Raw genomic sequence first — 17,148 nt, 5'->3', positions numbered from 1 at the left:
CGAGCTCCTGTCTCAGTCGTCCTCCTCCTCCTCCTCCCCGGCCTCCCATAGGCAGATGAAGAAGGCCCTGAGGGACTTGAGGGCCACATCTCATCCCTGCTGCTTATCAGGATCTGTGCTGGCCTGCCACTTGTAAAAAGCATTGTCTGAGATCACGCCCTCGTCGGCCAGCCAGTCACAGAAGAACTGGAGGAGATCTGGAGAGGACAACAATGTCAGTTTGCTGCTTCTGAAGATACTTTAGTGTGTGTTGAATCTGATTTCTAATGCTTAACGAGTTGGTTTCATGTCAAAGAACGAGCCTTTTCATGCAAGGTTACGATTTCACTGACACATTCACCATGACTACTTCAAAAAGCTGTGAGAATAGTGCAACTCCTCAGGATTAAACTGAATTTAAATGCTTTTCTTTTTCCTTGTACTCCCAAGTTTTACCACTCAAATGGAGGAAAATCATTTCTCCCCACATTTTATATTTTGTACGGTAAATCATGCAACTATTTTCTACAACTATTAGAAACTGCTTAGTGAATCCACTGCAAGTATCAATGGTGCTCATGAAACTAATGTAATGATCCAGAGAACTCAAACCACCATGTGGTGCTCCTGCTGGAAAGAAGCATGAATGTGCAAGTGAACTTAATCTTCAGCTTCACCTACATTGAATCTAAATAATATCGACAAAAGTTTGTCCTAATAACTTTGACACATTCTGGTTTTGTGATTACTATTTTATTCTACCATGAAATACTTTTTTTTTTGTTTTTTATCAATTTGGTGTCATATACAACAGTGGTATTTAAGTATCCAGTCGTAACATTCAGTTTCAAACTCAGGATGTGCATTTGAGTGTGCAGTAGACTCTATGTGCTGTCTCTCTCGCCGCTCTCTCAGTCTCTGCTCTCCCACTCGCTGCTCTCTGTCTCTGCTCTCTCTCTCGCTGCTCTCTCTCTCGCCGCTCTCTCATTGTCTGCTTTCCCACTCGCTGCTCTCTCTCTCTCTGCTCTCTCTCTCTTGCTGCTCTCTCACTGCTCTCTCTCGCTGCTCTCTCACTTGCTGCTCTCTCACTTGCTGCTCTCTCGGTCTCTCTCTGTCCTTGCATAGCAGCTGCTTGTGTGCTTTTCTTAGACTTTCCTGCTCTTCCAGTTGAGCCTCCTTGTGGATCTGATTAATGGTTTTTGGACCCAGGCCAGATCTTCTAGAGACCCAGTTGTTCTGAGGGAAACAAATGTTTTTTTATTAGTATGAATCAATGAGTTGTGTCGTATTCTGCAGTTTCAATTCAGAGAACCAAAGCACATTCAGCTTGTGCTGGGTGAGACGTGTTGAAATCATACATTTGTATTCTAAAGACTGAAAATGTTCACAACTTTTCAAAATCCGTCAATGTATCTGACTGAATATCGCAAAAAGACTGGGGTTCTTTTTGTTTTACATTGCATTGACTCCAATCATACTTTTTTTTCTAAATGAATTATAAACATTACTTAGACTTCAAGTAGATGGGCAATCAAAATATGAGCAGTACACAAATATTGTGTTTCAGGACGTTAAAGAACTCATATAAATGACTCAATGTAGGGTAAAGCATGAGCTCTGCAAGACTTCAGACTCTAGCAAACATCTAAACCAAACACTCACCGATCTCAAGTCTATGACGTCCTGGAGCAGGAACCTTATTCTAGAGGACGTCTTTTGATTCTTGATGATCTCTTTAATCTCATTATAATACCGATCCATTTGAGGCTGACAGAAAAAAACACAGAGAAGGTGAGACATAGTTTTATTTTTGTTTTTCTGTTTCATAACAACAAACAGCGGATCAATTCTAGACAGAAACCCTCACTAATGTCTCGGCAAACTGTGCTGAATCCATAAATCGGCTTTTCCAGTCCCGCCTTGGCTTTCTCACAGTCGATGTCCTTGTCGATAGTTGTGACTAGTTTGCAGACACTCAAGTGACCCTTCATCATGGCTCTTCAACAGCTTCCCCAAACAGTTGAACCGATATTTTACTGAACCGACTTTATATTGCCGATAGAGCTTCTTCAAGGTCCTCCTGAACCCTCTTGCGGTCCGTTGACTAAAGAAAACAAGACGAGCAAAAATTAATACTAATCAAATATTAATATTAGCGTTGGTAATTTATTCAGACATATATTTACAAAAGTTGAATCAGTACATACCGATGTAGCCAAGTCCAGCTCGTTCTGCTGTCTCTTAAACTCCACATCGCTTTCTCTTTCTCTTTGTGGAACTCCTCTCTGCAGCGCCTCAGCAGCAGGCTGGCAAATCTCACAGTGTTGTTCGGGTCGTCCCTCATTGGGACGTTTACCTGTGAACCTCAGACAGAGGTTGAAGTTTGGAGAAGAAGCGAAACCGCAAATAACGTTTGATATTGAATACCCCACCACACTGGTGTTTAGAGTGCTGTTCTCTGCAGTGGGGCACAAAGCATTTCTACCTTTATAGAACTGTTTCAGTCATCCATCTTCTTTTTTAGAAGAAGGTATTCTTACCTTCATACCGTTTAAAAGTACTCCTTAGACAAAAGTTTTTCTGAGAGGATTATTCACGTTGGTTGGTCAAAATATAGACCAGAAAGCAGCGCATTGCAATAATCGAAGCCACTGGAGATAAAAGCATACATCAGCACCTCTGTGCTGGGCCAGAGAGAGAAATGGGCGGACCCTGGCTACGTTCCTCAAGTGATTAAATCCTGTTTATGTTATATTCTTAATATGGGGAATAAAATCCAGCTCAGAGTCAAAGAGAACGTTCAGGTTTTTAACACACTGTGTGTGTTTGTGTGGTCTTATTACAAAAACAACCATCAGTGGGGGATTTTGCTATGGGCGAAGTGGGCAGCTGCCCAGGGCAAAAAAAACAGCCAGGTCCGCCACTGTCGACACTGTAAGGATCCCTGACATGTAGGTAGGTAGGGACCCCTGGCTTGTAGGGAACCCAGATGTGTAGGGACCCCCGGCAGGTAGGGGACCCAGATATGTAGGGACCCCCAGCATGTTGGGACCCTGGCAGTTGAGACCCATGGTAGGTAGGGAACCCAAACATGTAGGGAGCCCCGGCCTGTAAAGACCCCTGCATAAGTTTCAGCTCCTCTGCCATGTGTTTCAAATCGGAAACCAGCTGATTTCCCCGCTGCGGCCTGCAGGCGGCGCCCTTTCCTTCGACATGTTCTTTGTTTTTCCATCTCTCGCCTGCTGCCTGTGAGCTCTTATTATACGGCGGCAGTGTATCTTTTTTTTTTTTTTTTTTAAACTAAAAGAACATTTTTTTTTTAATGATGGCGGAGGACAGTGAATCCGCGGCCAGCCAGCAGAGCCTGGAGCTGGACGACCAGGACACCTGCGGGATAGACGGAGACAACGAGGAGGAGAACGAGCATATGCAGGGGTGAGGGTGGCCTTTCCGCTCCGCTCCGCTCCGGCTGGACGAGACGCAGTAACGTTTATCCCGGCAGCCTGTTCGTGTGCGGCTACCACGGCTAGCTGGATACCGTTAGCCGACTCAAACGCACGTTAATGGCGCGTTTCTTCACGTGCTTTTAAAAACGCTGAATGGCACGAGAGACGAACGATAGCGCGAGCCGCTCGTTAGCTAACATCGAGTAGCTCAGCTGTCATTCGTTGCTATGGTAGCTAACGTTAGCTCCATGTATGTGTGCGTGTGTGTGAGAGAGAGCGAGAGAGAGAGAGAGAGAGAGAGAGCGAGAGAGAGAGAGACTGACTGACTGACTCCGTCCACTGATACCCTGTGTTGTGTGCATGCAGCAGTCCGGGGGGAGACCTGGGGGCCAAGAGGAAGAAGAAGAAGCAGAAGAGGAAGAAAGAGAAGCCGAGCTCCGGAGGAGCCAAGTCTGACTCTGCCTCAGACTCTCAGGAGATCAAGGTGTGATGGTGGAGTTAAAAAGACTCGGCCCTAAAACTAACTGGACGCCAAAATACTTTATTACTTTATGATAATAGTACCATAACTTTATTTCCAGGTGACTACCAGGCTTACAAAGTGCTTTACGATAACACCACACTTTGCAATAAAAACACCCAGAGTTTTGAATGATTCCAAAAGCACCACTCAGTAAAAGCTATGTGATAAAAAACTAAAGGCCCAGTCATGCTTTTTAATCAACTAAAAGGAAACTACTCGTGGATCTCAGGAAAATTCTACAAGTCACAGAGGGCCGGTGGAGTGCAGTGATTTGGACACTCTTTGTTTGTGTTCAAAGCCTTTTAGTCCTTGGATGTTATGTTTGTTGATGCCAGAGTGAAGAGGAAAAACAGTAACCAAGTCTGTATAATATTAAGAGGGTGACAGATTCTTGACGGACCCTAATCGTCATTTGTGAAAGCATCCGTTGTGTGAACGACAATCAAACAAAGGAAAGGAAGGAAGCGGCCCATAATGCATCTGGCATCATGATGATCTATCAAAGTTCAAGCTTAGAATCAAATGAAGACAGTAGTGTTATTCAAGTAAATTTCAATGGTTGTTGATACTTGTCAAAGTTGATTTGCGTTGTCTTCAAACTGATTTATCCCTTTGCCTATACTAAGAACCCTGGGTTACCCATTCAGAAGCTGCAGGACATCCAAAGAGCCATGGAGCTGCTGTCCTGCCAGGGTCCAGCCAAGAGTATAGACGAAGCAGCCAAGCACAAGTACCAGTTCTGGGACACCCAGCCCGTTCCAAAGCTAAGTAAGTGTCCGCTTGGATTCAATAGACTGTAGTGTTTACCTAAAGAACATTAGCATAGAACATTTTTGTTCCAGTCAATGTATGAGACATATAGAATACAGCAGTATATGGTGTCCTAAACTCTCTAGTACAGGGGCCTGGAAGTTAGCATGGACACACAAAAAAATTATTGCTTTCCACCATGACAAATACATCCATAACACCTCATTCTGTTCAGGGCTGGGAGCAGATGGAATCGATCTTCAACCCGACAGGTCACACAAATATGACAATGCAAACACAGACAGACATACTGTACATACACATGAATGTTCACACCTTCAAGCAATTTATAGTCACCAATGTAGCTTTTGAACTGTGTTAGGAAACTGGAGAAAAACATACACACACATAAAGAACATGTAGAGACTCAAAAGCCTGGACTTGTGCTCAGGATACTCTCACTGTGAGGTTGTATGCGAGTTCACTCTTTAGTGTTTTGCTCATACAGTGAGTTCTGTGTGTTTTATAATGAGTCTGCCTGGTAAACGTGGAATCAACAGAAGCAAAAGTGTACGGCGTGTGTTTGCGGCTCCAGGTTGCTGCTGTTCAACGTGCAAAGAGAGGAAACTTTTGAGTCCTCCTTCAGAATAAAAAGAGCCGTGCTATTTTTGCAGATGAAGTTGTGACGAGTCACGGGCCAATTGAAGCCGACAAAGAAAACATCAGACAGGAGCCATATTCTTTACCTCAAGGCTTTATGTGGGACACTCTAGATCTCAGCAACGCAGACGTAGTAAGTGCAGTGTTCTTCTGAAGTACACAAATACTCATAATCACAGCAGTGACGTACCAAATAAATAATAAATGCTGTCTTTGTTTTTTTTTTTCAGTTGAAGGAGCTGTATACATTATTAAATGAAAACTACGTGGAGGACGACGATAACATGTTCAGATTCGATTATTCCCCAAACTTTCTCAAATGGTAACCTTTTGAATGACCGTCACTATCATGTGTCGCCCTGTTCTTCCTCCTACTAAACCTTCCGTCCGCTCTCAGGGCTCTGCGTCCACCTGGCTGGTTACCACAGTGGCACTGCGGAGTCAGAGTGTCCTCAAATAAGAAGCTTGTTGGTTTCATCAGTGCCATCCCTGCAGATATACGCATCTATGACACGTGAGCTCTCCTCATTTATCATCGTCGTGGATGACATGACGTCCTGGAAAACCGCTTTAAAGTGACGCGGAGTCCATTTTTGTCGTTCCAGGCTGAAGAGGATGGTAGAAATCAACTTCCTGTGTGTTCATAAGAAACTGCGCTCAAAGCGTGTGGCTCCCGTGCTCATCCGAGAGATTACACGGAGAGTGAACTTAGAGGGAATATTCCAGGCAGTGTACACAGCTGGAGTTGTATTACCCAAACCTGTGTCGACTTGCAGGTATGCTGCGCAACATCCAAATACAAAAACACATTGTGGAATAAGACGTGAGAAAGACAACACTCCGTAACACTTTTCTCCTTTTTTTTTTTTTTGCTTTTGCTTTAGGTACTGGCACCGTTCCTTGAATCCTAGAAAGCTTGTGGAAGTTAAATTCTCCCATCTGAGCAGAAACATGACCCTGCAAAGAACCATGAAACTCTACAGACTACCCGATGTAAACACTTGGCACCAGTCGACCCATGACCACCCCGTAGTTGCGTTAAATGACAGTGATTCATGTGCACTTCTCCTGCTTCTCTTCGTTCTTCTCAGAGCATCAAGACTCCGGGTCTGCGACCGATGGAGAAGCGAGACGTGTGCCAGGTCACCGAGCTGCTACAGAAATACCTGAAACGCTTCCAGCTCACTCCCTCCATGGGAGAGGAGGAGGTGGCTCACTGGTTCCTACCACAGGACAACATCATCGACACATATGTAGTAGAGGTGAGGAGGATTACTCTGTAGCTTCAGGATAGTGATGCGTCTCACCTCCCTGCTATTTAAACCTGCCTGCTGTTTGTCTCTTTCGCAGGGTGTCGATGGCAAGCTGACAGATTTCACTAGTTTCTACACTTTGCCCTCGACTGTGATGCATCACCCTCTCCATAGGAGCCTGAAGGCCGCTTACTCTTTTTACAACATTCATACTAAAACCCCGCTACTGGACTTAATGAATGACGCACTGATCCTGGCCAAACTGGTAATGTGAAAGTCGACTGTAACATGCATGTCAATACAACATTGAAACGCTGGTGATTCATGTCAGGGAAGATGGGAACATGCTTATCCAACTGAAGTCTCCTTTATATCAGGGTTTTTATTTTGGTCTGGGAATTATGCAGGATTCATCATGACTCTCATCATGTGTGTGTTTAACAGAAAGGTTTTGACGTGTTCAATGCCTTGGATCTAATGGAGAATAAGGTGTTCCTGGAGAAGCTCAAGTTTGGCATAGGAGATGGAAATCTGCAGTATTACCTCTACAACTGGAAGTGTCCTCCTATGGACCCCGATAAGGTGGGCAGTGTGATTTATCTGAGATCATTATCAGGAAAAAAAAATTCCAGATTGAAGTTGTTCTAGGTAATATTCTCACTTTTATGTGAAGCTGCGTAATCGTTGCCTTCTGTGCTTAAAAGCTAATTTACATAAAGCCGTGCTGCAATACATTGAAATACTGGGTACACAAAGTAAAAAGAGTATCTTACGATTATACAGTAATTTAAAAAAAATGAAAAATATGTTCCTCAATGTGATTCTTGTTGATTAAAATAGTAACTTCATTAACCTTGAGTGTGAAACTGCTTACGTTACATGCCAGAATGGAAATGGCAACACATTTGTAAGGAACGAGCATTTGTGGGATGAGCTGAGCATGAGTAGAGTGGATTTGGCAAACAGCTTTTGAAGTCTGCAGAAAGAGAACACACTGTCAGCTTAACTATCTATTACTTAAAAATGAGATTCAGCATCATCCAACCGTGATTAGTTAATTTTATTCTCTGATCTTGGGGGAAATAAATTATTGCTAAAGCACGAGTTTCTTATTTCACACAACACTGAGGTGTGATTTCTGTGAAGTTTGGTGTGTTTCAGAATGTTTTAATTGTCAACACAGATTTCGTCACATTTCCTTCTTAACAGCACCGCGCTGTGTGTGTGTTTCAGGTTGGCCTCGTCCTCCAGTAGCAGGTCCTTTCACTGCTGCTACAGACACACAAGTGGTTTTCTGCCACCTCTGGATAAACCTTACCTGGACATACAGGTCGCCCTACGCTAGACAATGAGAACTACAACCGTTAAAAACCAACCTGGTGACCGAGAGGAGGTTCCCTCAGCACTCCTGTCATCAAGAAACATTCTCAGTTCACCCGGTGGTGAAATACTCTTTAAAAAAAACAAACAAAAAAAAAATCATCAACATCCTGAATGTGACATCCTGCTATGCCTGAGATACTCATACAGTACAACGCTCCAGACGCGCACACTCGCATTTTGAAACACACTGGTTTGACGTTCAAGAGGATGCCTTGACATTGTGAATTTTGTTTAGTTCTTTCTCCTCCAAAGAGGCTCTGTCTCGCAGGGCCGGCATGTCATTTACTTTAACTGACATGGTCGGATATAAGTGATAATCAACAAGTAAACATGGCCCAGATTTGACAAACATCCGCTTTCATTCTGCATCTGGCTGTCCAGACAGTTAGTCCATCACGTTCCCTTTTCATATCATCGTGGTCGGACGAGTGTCTCCGCTGGCTGCGTTCGACCTCAGTAGGTCGAGAAAAGGGGAGACGATGTTTCTGCCACAAGAAAATATCTCAACTGTTAAAACTACACACATTAAAAACACAAAGAACAAAAAAATACGGGATCGCACTGAAGGACTCATCCCAGTGGTGCATTTATATACATGTTTTTGTTAAGGAATATATAGTTATGTGTACATTTAAAGCCAGATCATATTTATTCCTGTAGTTTTGGGTGTGGGAGGGCAGATCCAAAGTATTCTCCTCATATATAGAGTAGAGGTCACTAAGTTTGTTCAGCGTGGATCCAAGTTATCTTTAATGAAGAATGTATTGCATCAACAAAGCACAATTTTTTGAGTTCCTAAACAATTAAAGGGGTAAGATTAAAAAGCAAAAACAAAAAAAACAACCTGTTGCAGTATGTACTGGAAAACCTTTTTTCAGAGTTGGATTCTTTGGTGTAAAGCTATGGAGTTGATAGTTCAAGACGGCATTTAAACCATATTAACTGTCATTGTCTTATTGACATTTGTAGTAACAGACACTGGCGGGTTTTTTATTTTGCATGTCAACGCAATGTCTGTTTGTTTTGTAGGCGAAAAGCGAAAGCAGCTGAGTAAAGTGACATGCTGTCTGCATCAGCAAGGCAATAACACAAGTAATTAAAAAGTTTAAAAGGGCAGTTTAAAGTGGATTCTATACAAAAAAAGATGGGGAAAAAAAATTGTGTTAAATACAGGTTTGTTTGTTGTTTTTTTTTAAAGTTAAAAAGCCAAACGTTACATATAAAACAACTGATGCATTTTCTTTGTGTGAATTTGGTTGTTACTACTTTACGTTTAGCCATTTATCCTCTCACCGGCTGTAAGACTTGAAATCGGGTCTGAGCTAAATTTAAAGGAGAAATGAGCACAACCTCAAAAGAAGCATTTAAAAAGAGCAGCTACAGCAGCCGAGCTTCGGAAAAAAAGTTTGATGGGTGTCCACCACAGCTGGAAGTTTTGTCGCTTTTTCTAAGCCCATTTTTTATTACCTTCTCTGCACTTATTTTTGAATCATACTGTGTTTTGTGTGTCACAGAAAGTCTACTGTAGGTCTTTTTTTTTTTTTTTGTGTTGTGCTGCTAAACGTGTGAAACTTTTTCTGATATTTATACCCCTTACCTTCCAAAGTCTTAAGATATCTTATTCTGTCCTCCCTTCCAGTATTTTCTTGCAAATTCCACTTGAACGAGCTTGTTTGAAGGTGATTTTTTTGGGGGGTGGGTGGGGTGGGGTGGGAGGGGTTCAGAGTGTTGGGCAGTTCTTTGAGTATCTGCCACTTAGTTGTGCGGTGGATCTTTTATGTTGAAAGCCGTCTTTTGATCTGAAATAACGTTTCTGTTCTTGTTTCTCTGCATAGCTCGAAGCAAAGGCAGCTCCCATGCGTTCTTCTGTATTTATGTCATTTCCCTCCCTTTCTACGTGAGCCAGTAAGAAGGACAAACCGTGGTCAGTCAGTGTTTCAGAGTTCAATTATTATAATTTTTTTTACATCTGAAAAGTTCTATTCACAGGGACTGATGTTATCGGCAGTGACCCAACACTGAAACTGGGTTACTGAGTCAACGTGTGTGCCTTGTGGATGTTGTGTTGCCTGCAGCTGTTTGAATGAACTACGAGCATGTCAGTCCTGCTGCCGTGTTGATCTTTAGCATTGATGTTCCGAGCCATACCCTTTAGTCAGTCAACCAGAAGTACCTGCCTTATTTACAAGATTTCTTTTTTTTTTTTTTTTAAGAATTTGAGGTAGGGGAAGGGATGGGGGGGGGGGGGGGGGGGGGGGGGGGTTGTACTTTGAGAAATGTCATCCAGCTTTCTCTCACTGAAGAACAAATATTTTTATTCAATTCCATTGTAAGCTGTGAAAAAGCTGAAGAACTTGTACCAGCATCATTTAGACATGACCCCGTGCAAATAACAATCTGTTTCAACACACACGTCGGCTATACCAGCATGGATAATTGATTGAATAAACTCACTTTAAAAAGGAAGACGGGTGTTGTGTAACTTCTGTATGTCTAACACAAACACAACCTGTGTCCCATCAAGGGCTGCATATGAAGACCTGCTTTTCTGTTTATTTGCAGCACACCAAAGGACACAACTAAGTTCATTGACTTCTCATGACGGTGCTTCTCAGAATCTTAACATCTGCATCCAAGTCATATTTACTTTTACTCACTAAACTTGTATACAAAGATCTTTGCTTTCTACTCTTTGTATTTAGAAAAAGAAATAGTTAAATAGGTGAGATTTGCACAGATAATGTAAACATGCATCAGCAGTGACCCGATTGGACTTCCTGTGTCTGATCAAGTGGGTATGAACATTACGAGAGCCATACAAGGTCTAAGTGGTTAATACTCTTACCTCACAGGGGGAATATTGCCAGTTCAAGCTCAGCATGGTCTCAGGAGCTTTCCTTTACATAGGTTGCATGTTTTCCCCGTGCTTTCTCTATCCTGTTGCCGCTCAGAGACCAAAAACCGATGCTTTTGGAGTTAAATTAGTGAATTGCTTGCAATTGTGTATGTGGAGTGCACATCCTGCCGTCATTCTTATGGAGCTTCGCCATTAGAAAGCGCGAGAACTACTCACCTGACCTCTGCTACTCAGCTGGAATCCATCTCAGTCATAACATTTATATCATTAAAACTTTTTTAATTCAATAAATCCCTTATAACTCAAAAAGTTTCTTCAGTTGAATAAGAAATAATTTTATTTACATCAGTGTTTTTTGTTACTGTGGCGTGTCAACATAGAGTGAAAAATGACCCATTGAAGTTTATTACAGCTGTGATAGAATTGTGAAGTAATTATTGAATGACCTCTTCAAACCACATACTGAACACTCTCTTCAGGTACATCTATAGGCAGTCCAATACAATAGATGATGAGACCCTTTTTTCTGGATTTTTAAATTTTTGTAATTGGTAAGAGTTCATGTCTCAAGAAGTCTCAGTGAAAATAATCTGAAAAGGAAACATTATTCTCTGTGAACACTGGGACATCCCACAAAAATAACATTTTAATTAAATTACATCAAATTAAAAAGAAAACAGTTGTGGTCTTTTTGAGTTTGTCTATTTCTTGGGCTTTACTTTTCTTTTCTTTGCAGGATTAGCAACAATTCTCTTCACTTTGAGAGGCTGCAGCGGGCAGGAGGGCAGAGACTTGCTCCCCTCCTCAGATTCACTCCCCAGCTTACGTTTCTCGCCTCTCGTTTCACCAGCGTCCTTCTTCTCCTGCCCCTCAACAGGATTTTCAGGTACCACTTCAGCTGCTGCGCCTTGTAGCCACGCGACGTGTAGTGAAGGCACCCGGGGCCTAATGACATCAACGACGTCAGTGAAAACCTCGTCCTGTGTGGAGGGACACTGTCTGAACCCCAGCGCGAGGACGCTCTTCAGCCCCAGCGGCTCCGACACGCTCTGGCTCAGACGAGGCACCTGGCAGGCGGGCACGCCTCGTGTTGCACTCAGAGTTATCAGGTGACTGGTCATGTGTGTCGGTTTGACAGACTTGCACACGAGCACGAGCTTCAGCTCGTTCCTCTCCAGAGCCTTGGTGACCTCGTTGATGCCGATGGCCAGCTGTCGTCTGGCGGCGGCGTTGGTCCAGCCGTTTTTGACAGGATCTTGTTGTTGTGCGTCCTGGCTCACCTGCAGGTCGGGCTCCGGCACGGCGGCGGGTTCCTGCTCTTTCTTCTTCCGCCACGGCCGAAACACTTTCACCTCCTTCTTTTCAAGGCCTGTGGAGATCAGTTTGTCCTTCACAGTTTTCAGGATGAAATGCATGTCCTCTTGGGGGAGTGGGCTCCACTTCTGGGCAAAGGGTGAAGTGAAGGAGGTTTTGACCGGGGTCTGCTTCTTGCCCTCCCTCTTAGCCGACTTTCCTGGAGTCGCCATGCCTCTTTTGAATTCATGAGCAAAGCAAGAAGAGGAATTAGATATGTCAAAGATGCTAAGCATGACAACTGACAAAATAGCAACTGTTAAATATTACACACTGCATATTTATACATATGCCACACTAATTCAGTTTAATTTACAGCATCAGAACTTAATGTGTTAAAAAATAAACACTAGTGAAAAGCCTTTTGAAAATATATAAACAAAGTCAGCTGAGTTTAAAAAAGGGTCCAGAATACAAACAAAGAATTATTGCTTATGTTATACTGTTTAACAACGCCCATTATTTGTGTACAGTGACATACTTGTTACATGCCAAAGATTTGTGTTCGTGTCAATTACAAATTACAGCCAACATTGAGATGAATTGATTGTTTTCGAATGCAAAGTTAATGTATGTTTAAAATAGACTTAAATTTACAGTCTGTTAGGGTTGACTGTGCCCACGGTGCAACATAAGCCAGAGAAGAAATCTAACTTGTATCGAAAACATATACAATCAAATGAAAAAAAATAAAGGTACTCACTCTTAACTTCAATAAAGCTGCAATCCAAACACGTTTTTTCCCGCTCTACTACCACACAGTCAACTACGTTTTAATGATCGTTGCTTTCAGAGACCTTTACAGCAGATCAACAGCCTGGAAGTGTTTATTTTAGATCCGTGTTTCCTTCACACTTCAGCACGGGTTGGTCCACCGGGCGCCGCCATATTGTTTCAAATCTAAAAACTTTATTTAAAAGGATGAATACAAAATATCACTCCATGGCCCCTCCTAGTGGCAAGGGGCTGTACGACACCATAATGTATGAATCAAACAAAACTTGTTTTTGATGTGCCATTGCAATAATACACCATGGATACTACATTTGTTTGGGAATTAATTTAGTTGTAAGTAAAATTAAAACGATTGAAAACTTAAGAAACGTTATAAATGGAAGATACAAACGGACAGATGGATGCTGACCATGTCTTGGATCTGACACCATACTCCTCTTTATGTATCATCCAAAAATGCTCACAAAATGTCTTTACTTTGTCTTTACAACGATTAAACATCCGATGTATATGTAGTGCAGTGTTTCTCTTCTGAATAATGTTGGCAAACATGTCACTCTTTCGTCCATCCATCCATCAGAGCTGTCATGCTTATAATAAGAAATAATTGCCAAACACACGTCAAGAAAAAGAAAGAAAAAAGAATGACAATCCACGTTTCTGCAGTAAACTGACAGTTTATTGACAAAAAACAGAAAGACTAATTCTATGTGTGAAATTGTATTTTTGTCCCTTTTAAACTTAAACTGCATTAAACGTTGATTATTTCAATATGCCATAACTCCAGCAGACTGCTGTCTCACCCCACGGTATTACAGCGTGATTGAGATGCCTGCAACCAATCAGCTGCTCTGCAGCGTTCTGGGCCCGCCTTCACCGGCCTCTGATTGGTTCACAATACTGCATCGATCAGCTGTGCTTCAATTACAGCTGCGCAGAAAACCCCCCCCAAAAAAAACCTCCGGAACAAACGCACCAGCCTGAACTGCGAAGCTGCACCTGTCGAGATGTCCCTTCAGGTAAACGATATGCAAACACACACAAACGCTCTTTGTTTTTCCATTTAGCTCCGGTGGTTAAGCGCCTCCACGGCTGTGCAGTGAATAGCGGCTCGGTTTACTATAAGAGGCGTCATCCATCTTTGAGGTGGTTGCTGGGTGGATGTGAGGAAAAGCCTTCCTAAATCTATTTTGACCTCTGTGGTCCTGATGCTGCAACTGCAGTTCACCCATCACCAGAGAGGTTTATAATAAAACCAATTCACTAAGTCAGAATCATTGTGCATGGTTAGGAATATCAAACAGTATGTGGCTCAACCTGAACAGAGACAAGAATAAATACTTCACTCACACAAATAGTTCAGTTCTTCACAAACAGGATTAATCTACAATATTGAAATGTAAGCAGTATTATTTTTCTACATATCTGATTCGACGGGGGTTAATAGTGTCTATTTGAGTGAAAACGGTTTCCAGTGGTCTATAATTATCAGTTTTGCCGTGTCCCAGATCCTTTAGACTGCAGATTATTCAAGGAGGAACAAAAGCAGCAAAGTGCTGAATAAAAGCCCATTGTTTGTCTCCAACTGGTGCAACAATCGGTTTCCCAGGCTTTACCCCATTCCGAGAATAGTATGCACAGTTTTCTCATTCACTGTTTAACTAATTGATCATTTAATTTCTGACTCACAAAATTTTGGAAAAAAAGTGAAATACTTTTGCCTTCTCTTGGCAAGTAGCTCTGTTAAATTCATCTTAATAAGTACAGACACAATGTTATTTGATCTTGGCAGGCAGACTTTGAGAAGGTGGCAGACGATGTGAAGAAGGTGAAGACCAGGCCTACGAACGAGGAGCTGCTCGACCTGTACGGCCTTTACAAGCAGGCCATGGTCGGAGACGTTAACACTGGTATGGGTTCACTCCAGATGATCAGGTCCGCTCGGATGAAACATGTCCCCTAAATTTAATCTGAACTTACTGACCCTTTTTGCCTCATTTATTCTGCTGCAAATGCAGATAAACCAGGGCTCACAGACCCAAAGGGAAAAGCCAAGTGGGACGCTTGGGACTCCAGGAAAGGTAACATTTAAAAATATGTGTAGATGTGCAAAAGCTGACATAGTTTCAGGTGTCAAATCCATTGTATGGAAACAAGGGCATGTGTGAAAATATTGTTTTGACGTGATAATCATGAAGAAAGGAATACATCTCTTTATCTATTTTGTCAACATATACCTTTTTCTTCATTAGAATTTCATTTATAAGTGAAATTCCTTAATTAAAACTGTTACAAGGATAGCAGCATAGATAGATGGATATTTAAAACTCAAAGCATCTAACTAGCACAGAAAAAGTTCAGCTTTTTATTACCTATGACTTTTAACAATATCAAATGTCTTTTTGTGTTTGTAATTTTTGTTCAAGTTTTACCTGAGAATTTACAAGTTGTATTGATTTATCTACTCATTTCTGTATTCTTATTTTGTTTGTGTATATTGAACACGTCTGCACAATTAGCATGTCTTTTTTTTAAATTCAGTATATAATCCCTTGATTTGGACATCATTTGGTTTTCATTTGTTTATGCATCATGTCTAATATTTGGAGTTTATTTGGTCTGTGATGTGACTTTTTTTATTTATAAATAGCAAATAATTAAGAACTACTCATACCCCTTGGGAAAATTCCTTTTATCACATTATTTCTGCTGAATTACGTTACATAAAGATTTGCATGTATTTCTTATGACTGTTGATCATTCATATGGTCTTAATACAAACTTTTGCTCCATGCTCTGAAGATATGTTCATATTTTGCTATTGTTTGTTGAAATGTGAAGAATAGGATAAGTGAAGTTGTGTACAACATTCAAACCTCTATTGCAACAGCTTCAAAAAATATTACATATAGAATGTAATGAAATTACAAATATTGTGTGAATGTCAAGCGAGTATTATGTAAGATACATGCAAACTAGGTGAATTTTCTACCTCACTCTATCTGTACGTTTACGCAACATTCATTTGACTTATGCAAAGTATAGTAATCCAGTTAGTTCCAAGTATAAATGTGTTTATTTTCTCACATTAGTTGCAAATGGTCAGAACCCAGTGAGTTTTTGTTTCAACAATGTGACTGCACTGTATTCTGATGGGTCGTTTATTGTTTATACTATATTTTGTCTCCGTTTGTCAAGTGGATGTTAAGATATTTTGCTGAAATGAGTTTTACTAAGCTGTGGCACTAATGAATTTGTAAACTATTTTCACTGCCGGCAGAATAGTTCAGCCTGAACATAAACGTTGGAACAAAATAATACTCCAACATTTAGACAGGTGTAAAACAGGATGAAATTGATGCCCTAATGGTATTTAATCAATTTCATTGGTATGTTTGTACTCTCTTAGGGATGTCCAAGGATGATGCCATGAATGCCTACATCACGCTGGCAAAGGAAGTCATCAGCAAATATGGGATGTAAGACTTATGATGAACAAACTGGGAAGAATTAAAGCAAAAAATATCTGAAGACTATGAATTAACTCACTATAATAAAGGTGATGGTTATATAACAAGTTGCCTTCTGCTTTCAGAGGCCAAACTTACTCTGAAAAAATGTGATTTAAAAGATTTTCCTTTCATATATATGTTTTTCTTTTTAAACGCAGTCTCATTAATTGCATTATGCAATCAGACACCTCATATGCAGCCTTTAATATGACAAATATCAATGTTGCTAATTTGTTAAATACTGTACTTTGTATTTTAGGTTGAATAACAACACAATTAACTACATACTCTCTATTGTGAAACACTTTTTTGACAATTAAACTGCTTTCAACACTATTATTTGTCTATTTTTTTTTTTTTTTAAATGGGGACTTCTTTTCGAATTAAGTTGAATTCTGTTGTTGTATGTGGAAACGGGTTGGCACTATTGTGAATTCTGACGAACCACAGACACCAACTAATGGTAAATAATTCACCTGCAGTCACGCCCTTGACTAACCGTATGGGATCTGATGCGTGTCAATGTGGTTTTATGACTAGTTCAGATTAGTTCATGACATCAGGTGTAGCAGAATATAATGAATCCTCAGTTTTTGGAGGAGATCTACCTAATCAACTGCAGAAATGACTGTAACAAGCAAAACATACTGATGTGACTACTCTTTTTTTAAAGACCGGTTCGGACGATGAAGGAAGT

The 17,148-nt window shown here is 41.2% G+C and overlaps 3 protein-coding genes across 3 annotated transcripts; 2 read left to right on the top strand and 1 right to left on the bottom strand.

Moving 5' to 3' along the window:
• Positions 1 to 3,168: 3,168 nt before the first annotated feature.
• Positions 3,169 to 9,130, top strand: nmt2 (N-myristoyltransferase 2). Its single transcript, XM_080470692.1, has 12 exons — positions 3,169 to 3,414; positions 3,792 to 3,909; positions 4,575 to 4,716; positions 5,373 to 5,491; positions 5,589 to 5,680; positions 5,756 to 5,872; positions 5,964 to 6,134; positions 6,243 to 6,351; positions 6,450 to 6,620; positions 6,709 to 6,876; positions 7,056 to 7,193; positions 7,845 to 9,130. The coding sequence occupies exons 1-12, from the start codon at positions 3,302 to 3,304 to the stop codon at positions 7,863 to 7,865; spliced, it is 1,479 nt and encodes a 492-aa protein (XP_080326818.1). The 5' UTR covers positions 3,169 to 3,301; the 3' UTR covers positions 7,866 to 9,130.
• A 2,038-nt stretch (positions 9,131 to 11,168) lies between these two features.
• Positions 11,169 to 13,100, bottom strand: rpp38 (ribonuclease P/MRP 38 subunit). The gene is made up of 2 exons (XM_080471899.1): positions 12,908 to 13,100; positions 11,169 to 12,381 (listed from the first exon to the last, which is right to left on the bottom strand). Exon 2 carries the CDS (start codon positions 12,375 to 12,377, stop codon positions 11,553 to 11,555), a length of 825 nt encoding a protein of 274 aa, XP_080328025.1. The 5' UTR covers positions 12,378 to 12,381; positions 12,908 to 13,100; the 3' UTR covers positions 11,169 to 11,552.
• Positions 13,101 to 13,839: 739 nt separating this feature from the next.
• acbd7 (acyl-CoA binding domain containing 7) lies at positions 13,840 to 16,786 on the top strand. Its single transcript, XM_080470820.1, has 4 exons — positions 13,840 to 13,958; positions 14,732 to 14,849; positions 14,958 to 15,020; positions 16,349 to 16,786. Exons 1-4 carry the CDS (start codon positions 13,947 to 13,949, stop codon positions 16,420 to 16,422), a joined length of 267 nt encoding a protein of 88 aa, XP_080326946.1. The 5' UTR covers positions 13,840 to 13,946; the 3' UTR covers positions 16,423 to 16,786.
• Positions 16,787 to 17,148: the final 362 nt, after the last annotated feature.

Source organism: Lipophrys pholis (genome assembly GCF_963383615.2).
Source record: "Lipophrys pholis genome assembly, chromosome: 9".
Taxonomy (NCBI): Eukaryota; Metazoa; Chordata; class Actinopteri; order Blenniiformes; family Blenniidae; genus Lipophrys; species Lipophrys pholis.
The sequence above is the reverse complement of the archived record's forward strand: the minus strand, read 5'-3'. Positions and strand labels throughout refer to the sequence as shown.

Bases quoted from the DNA above. Each gene is read 5' to 3' on its own strand.
- nmt2 (XM_080470692.1), top strand. From the start codon at position 3,302: ATGATGGCGGAGGACAGTGAATCCGCGGCCAGCCAGCAGAGCCTGGAG. The intron at 5,873-5,963 runs GTGAGCTCTCCT...TTGTCGTTCCAG, and splicing joins GATATACGCATCTATGACAC to GCTGAAGAGGATGGTAGAAA. The intron at 7,194-7,844 runs GTGGGCAGTGTG...TGTGTGTTTCAG, and splicing joins CTCCTATGGACCCCGATAAG to GTTGGCCTCGTCCTCCAGTA.
- acbd7 (XM_080470820.1), top strand. The intron at 14,850-14,957 runs GTATGGGTTCAC...CTGCAAATGCAG, and splicing joins GGTCGGAGACGTTAACACTG to ATAAACCAGGGCTCACAGAC. The intron at 15,021-16,348 runs GTAACATTTAAA...GTACTCTCTTAG, and splicing joins CGCTTGGGACTCCAGGAAAG to GGATGTCCAAGGATGATGCC.
- rpp38 (XM_080471899.1), bottom strand. From the start codon at position 12,377: ATGGCGACTCCAGGAAAGTCGGCTAAGAGGGAGGGCAAGAAGCAGACC.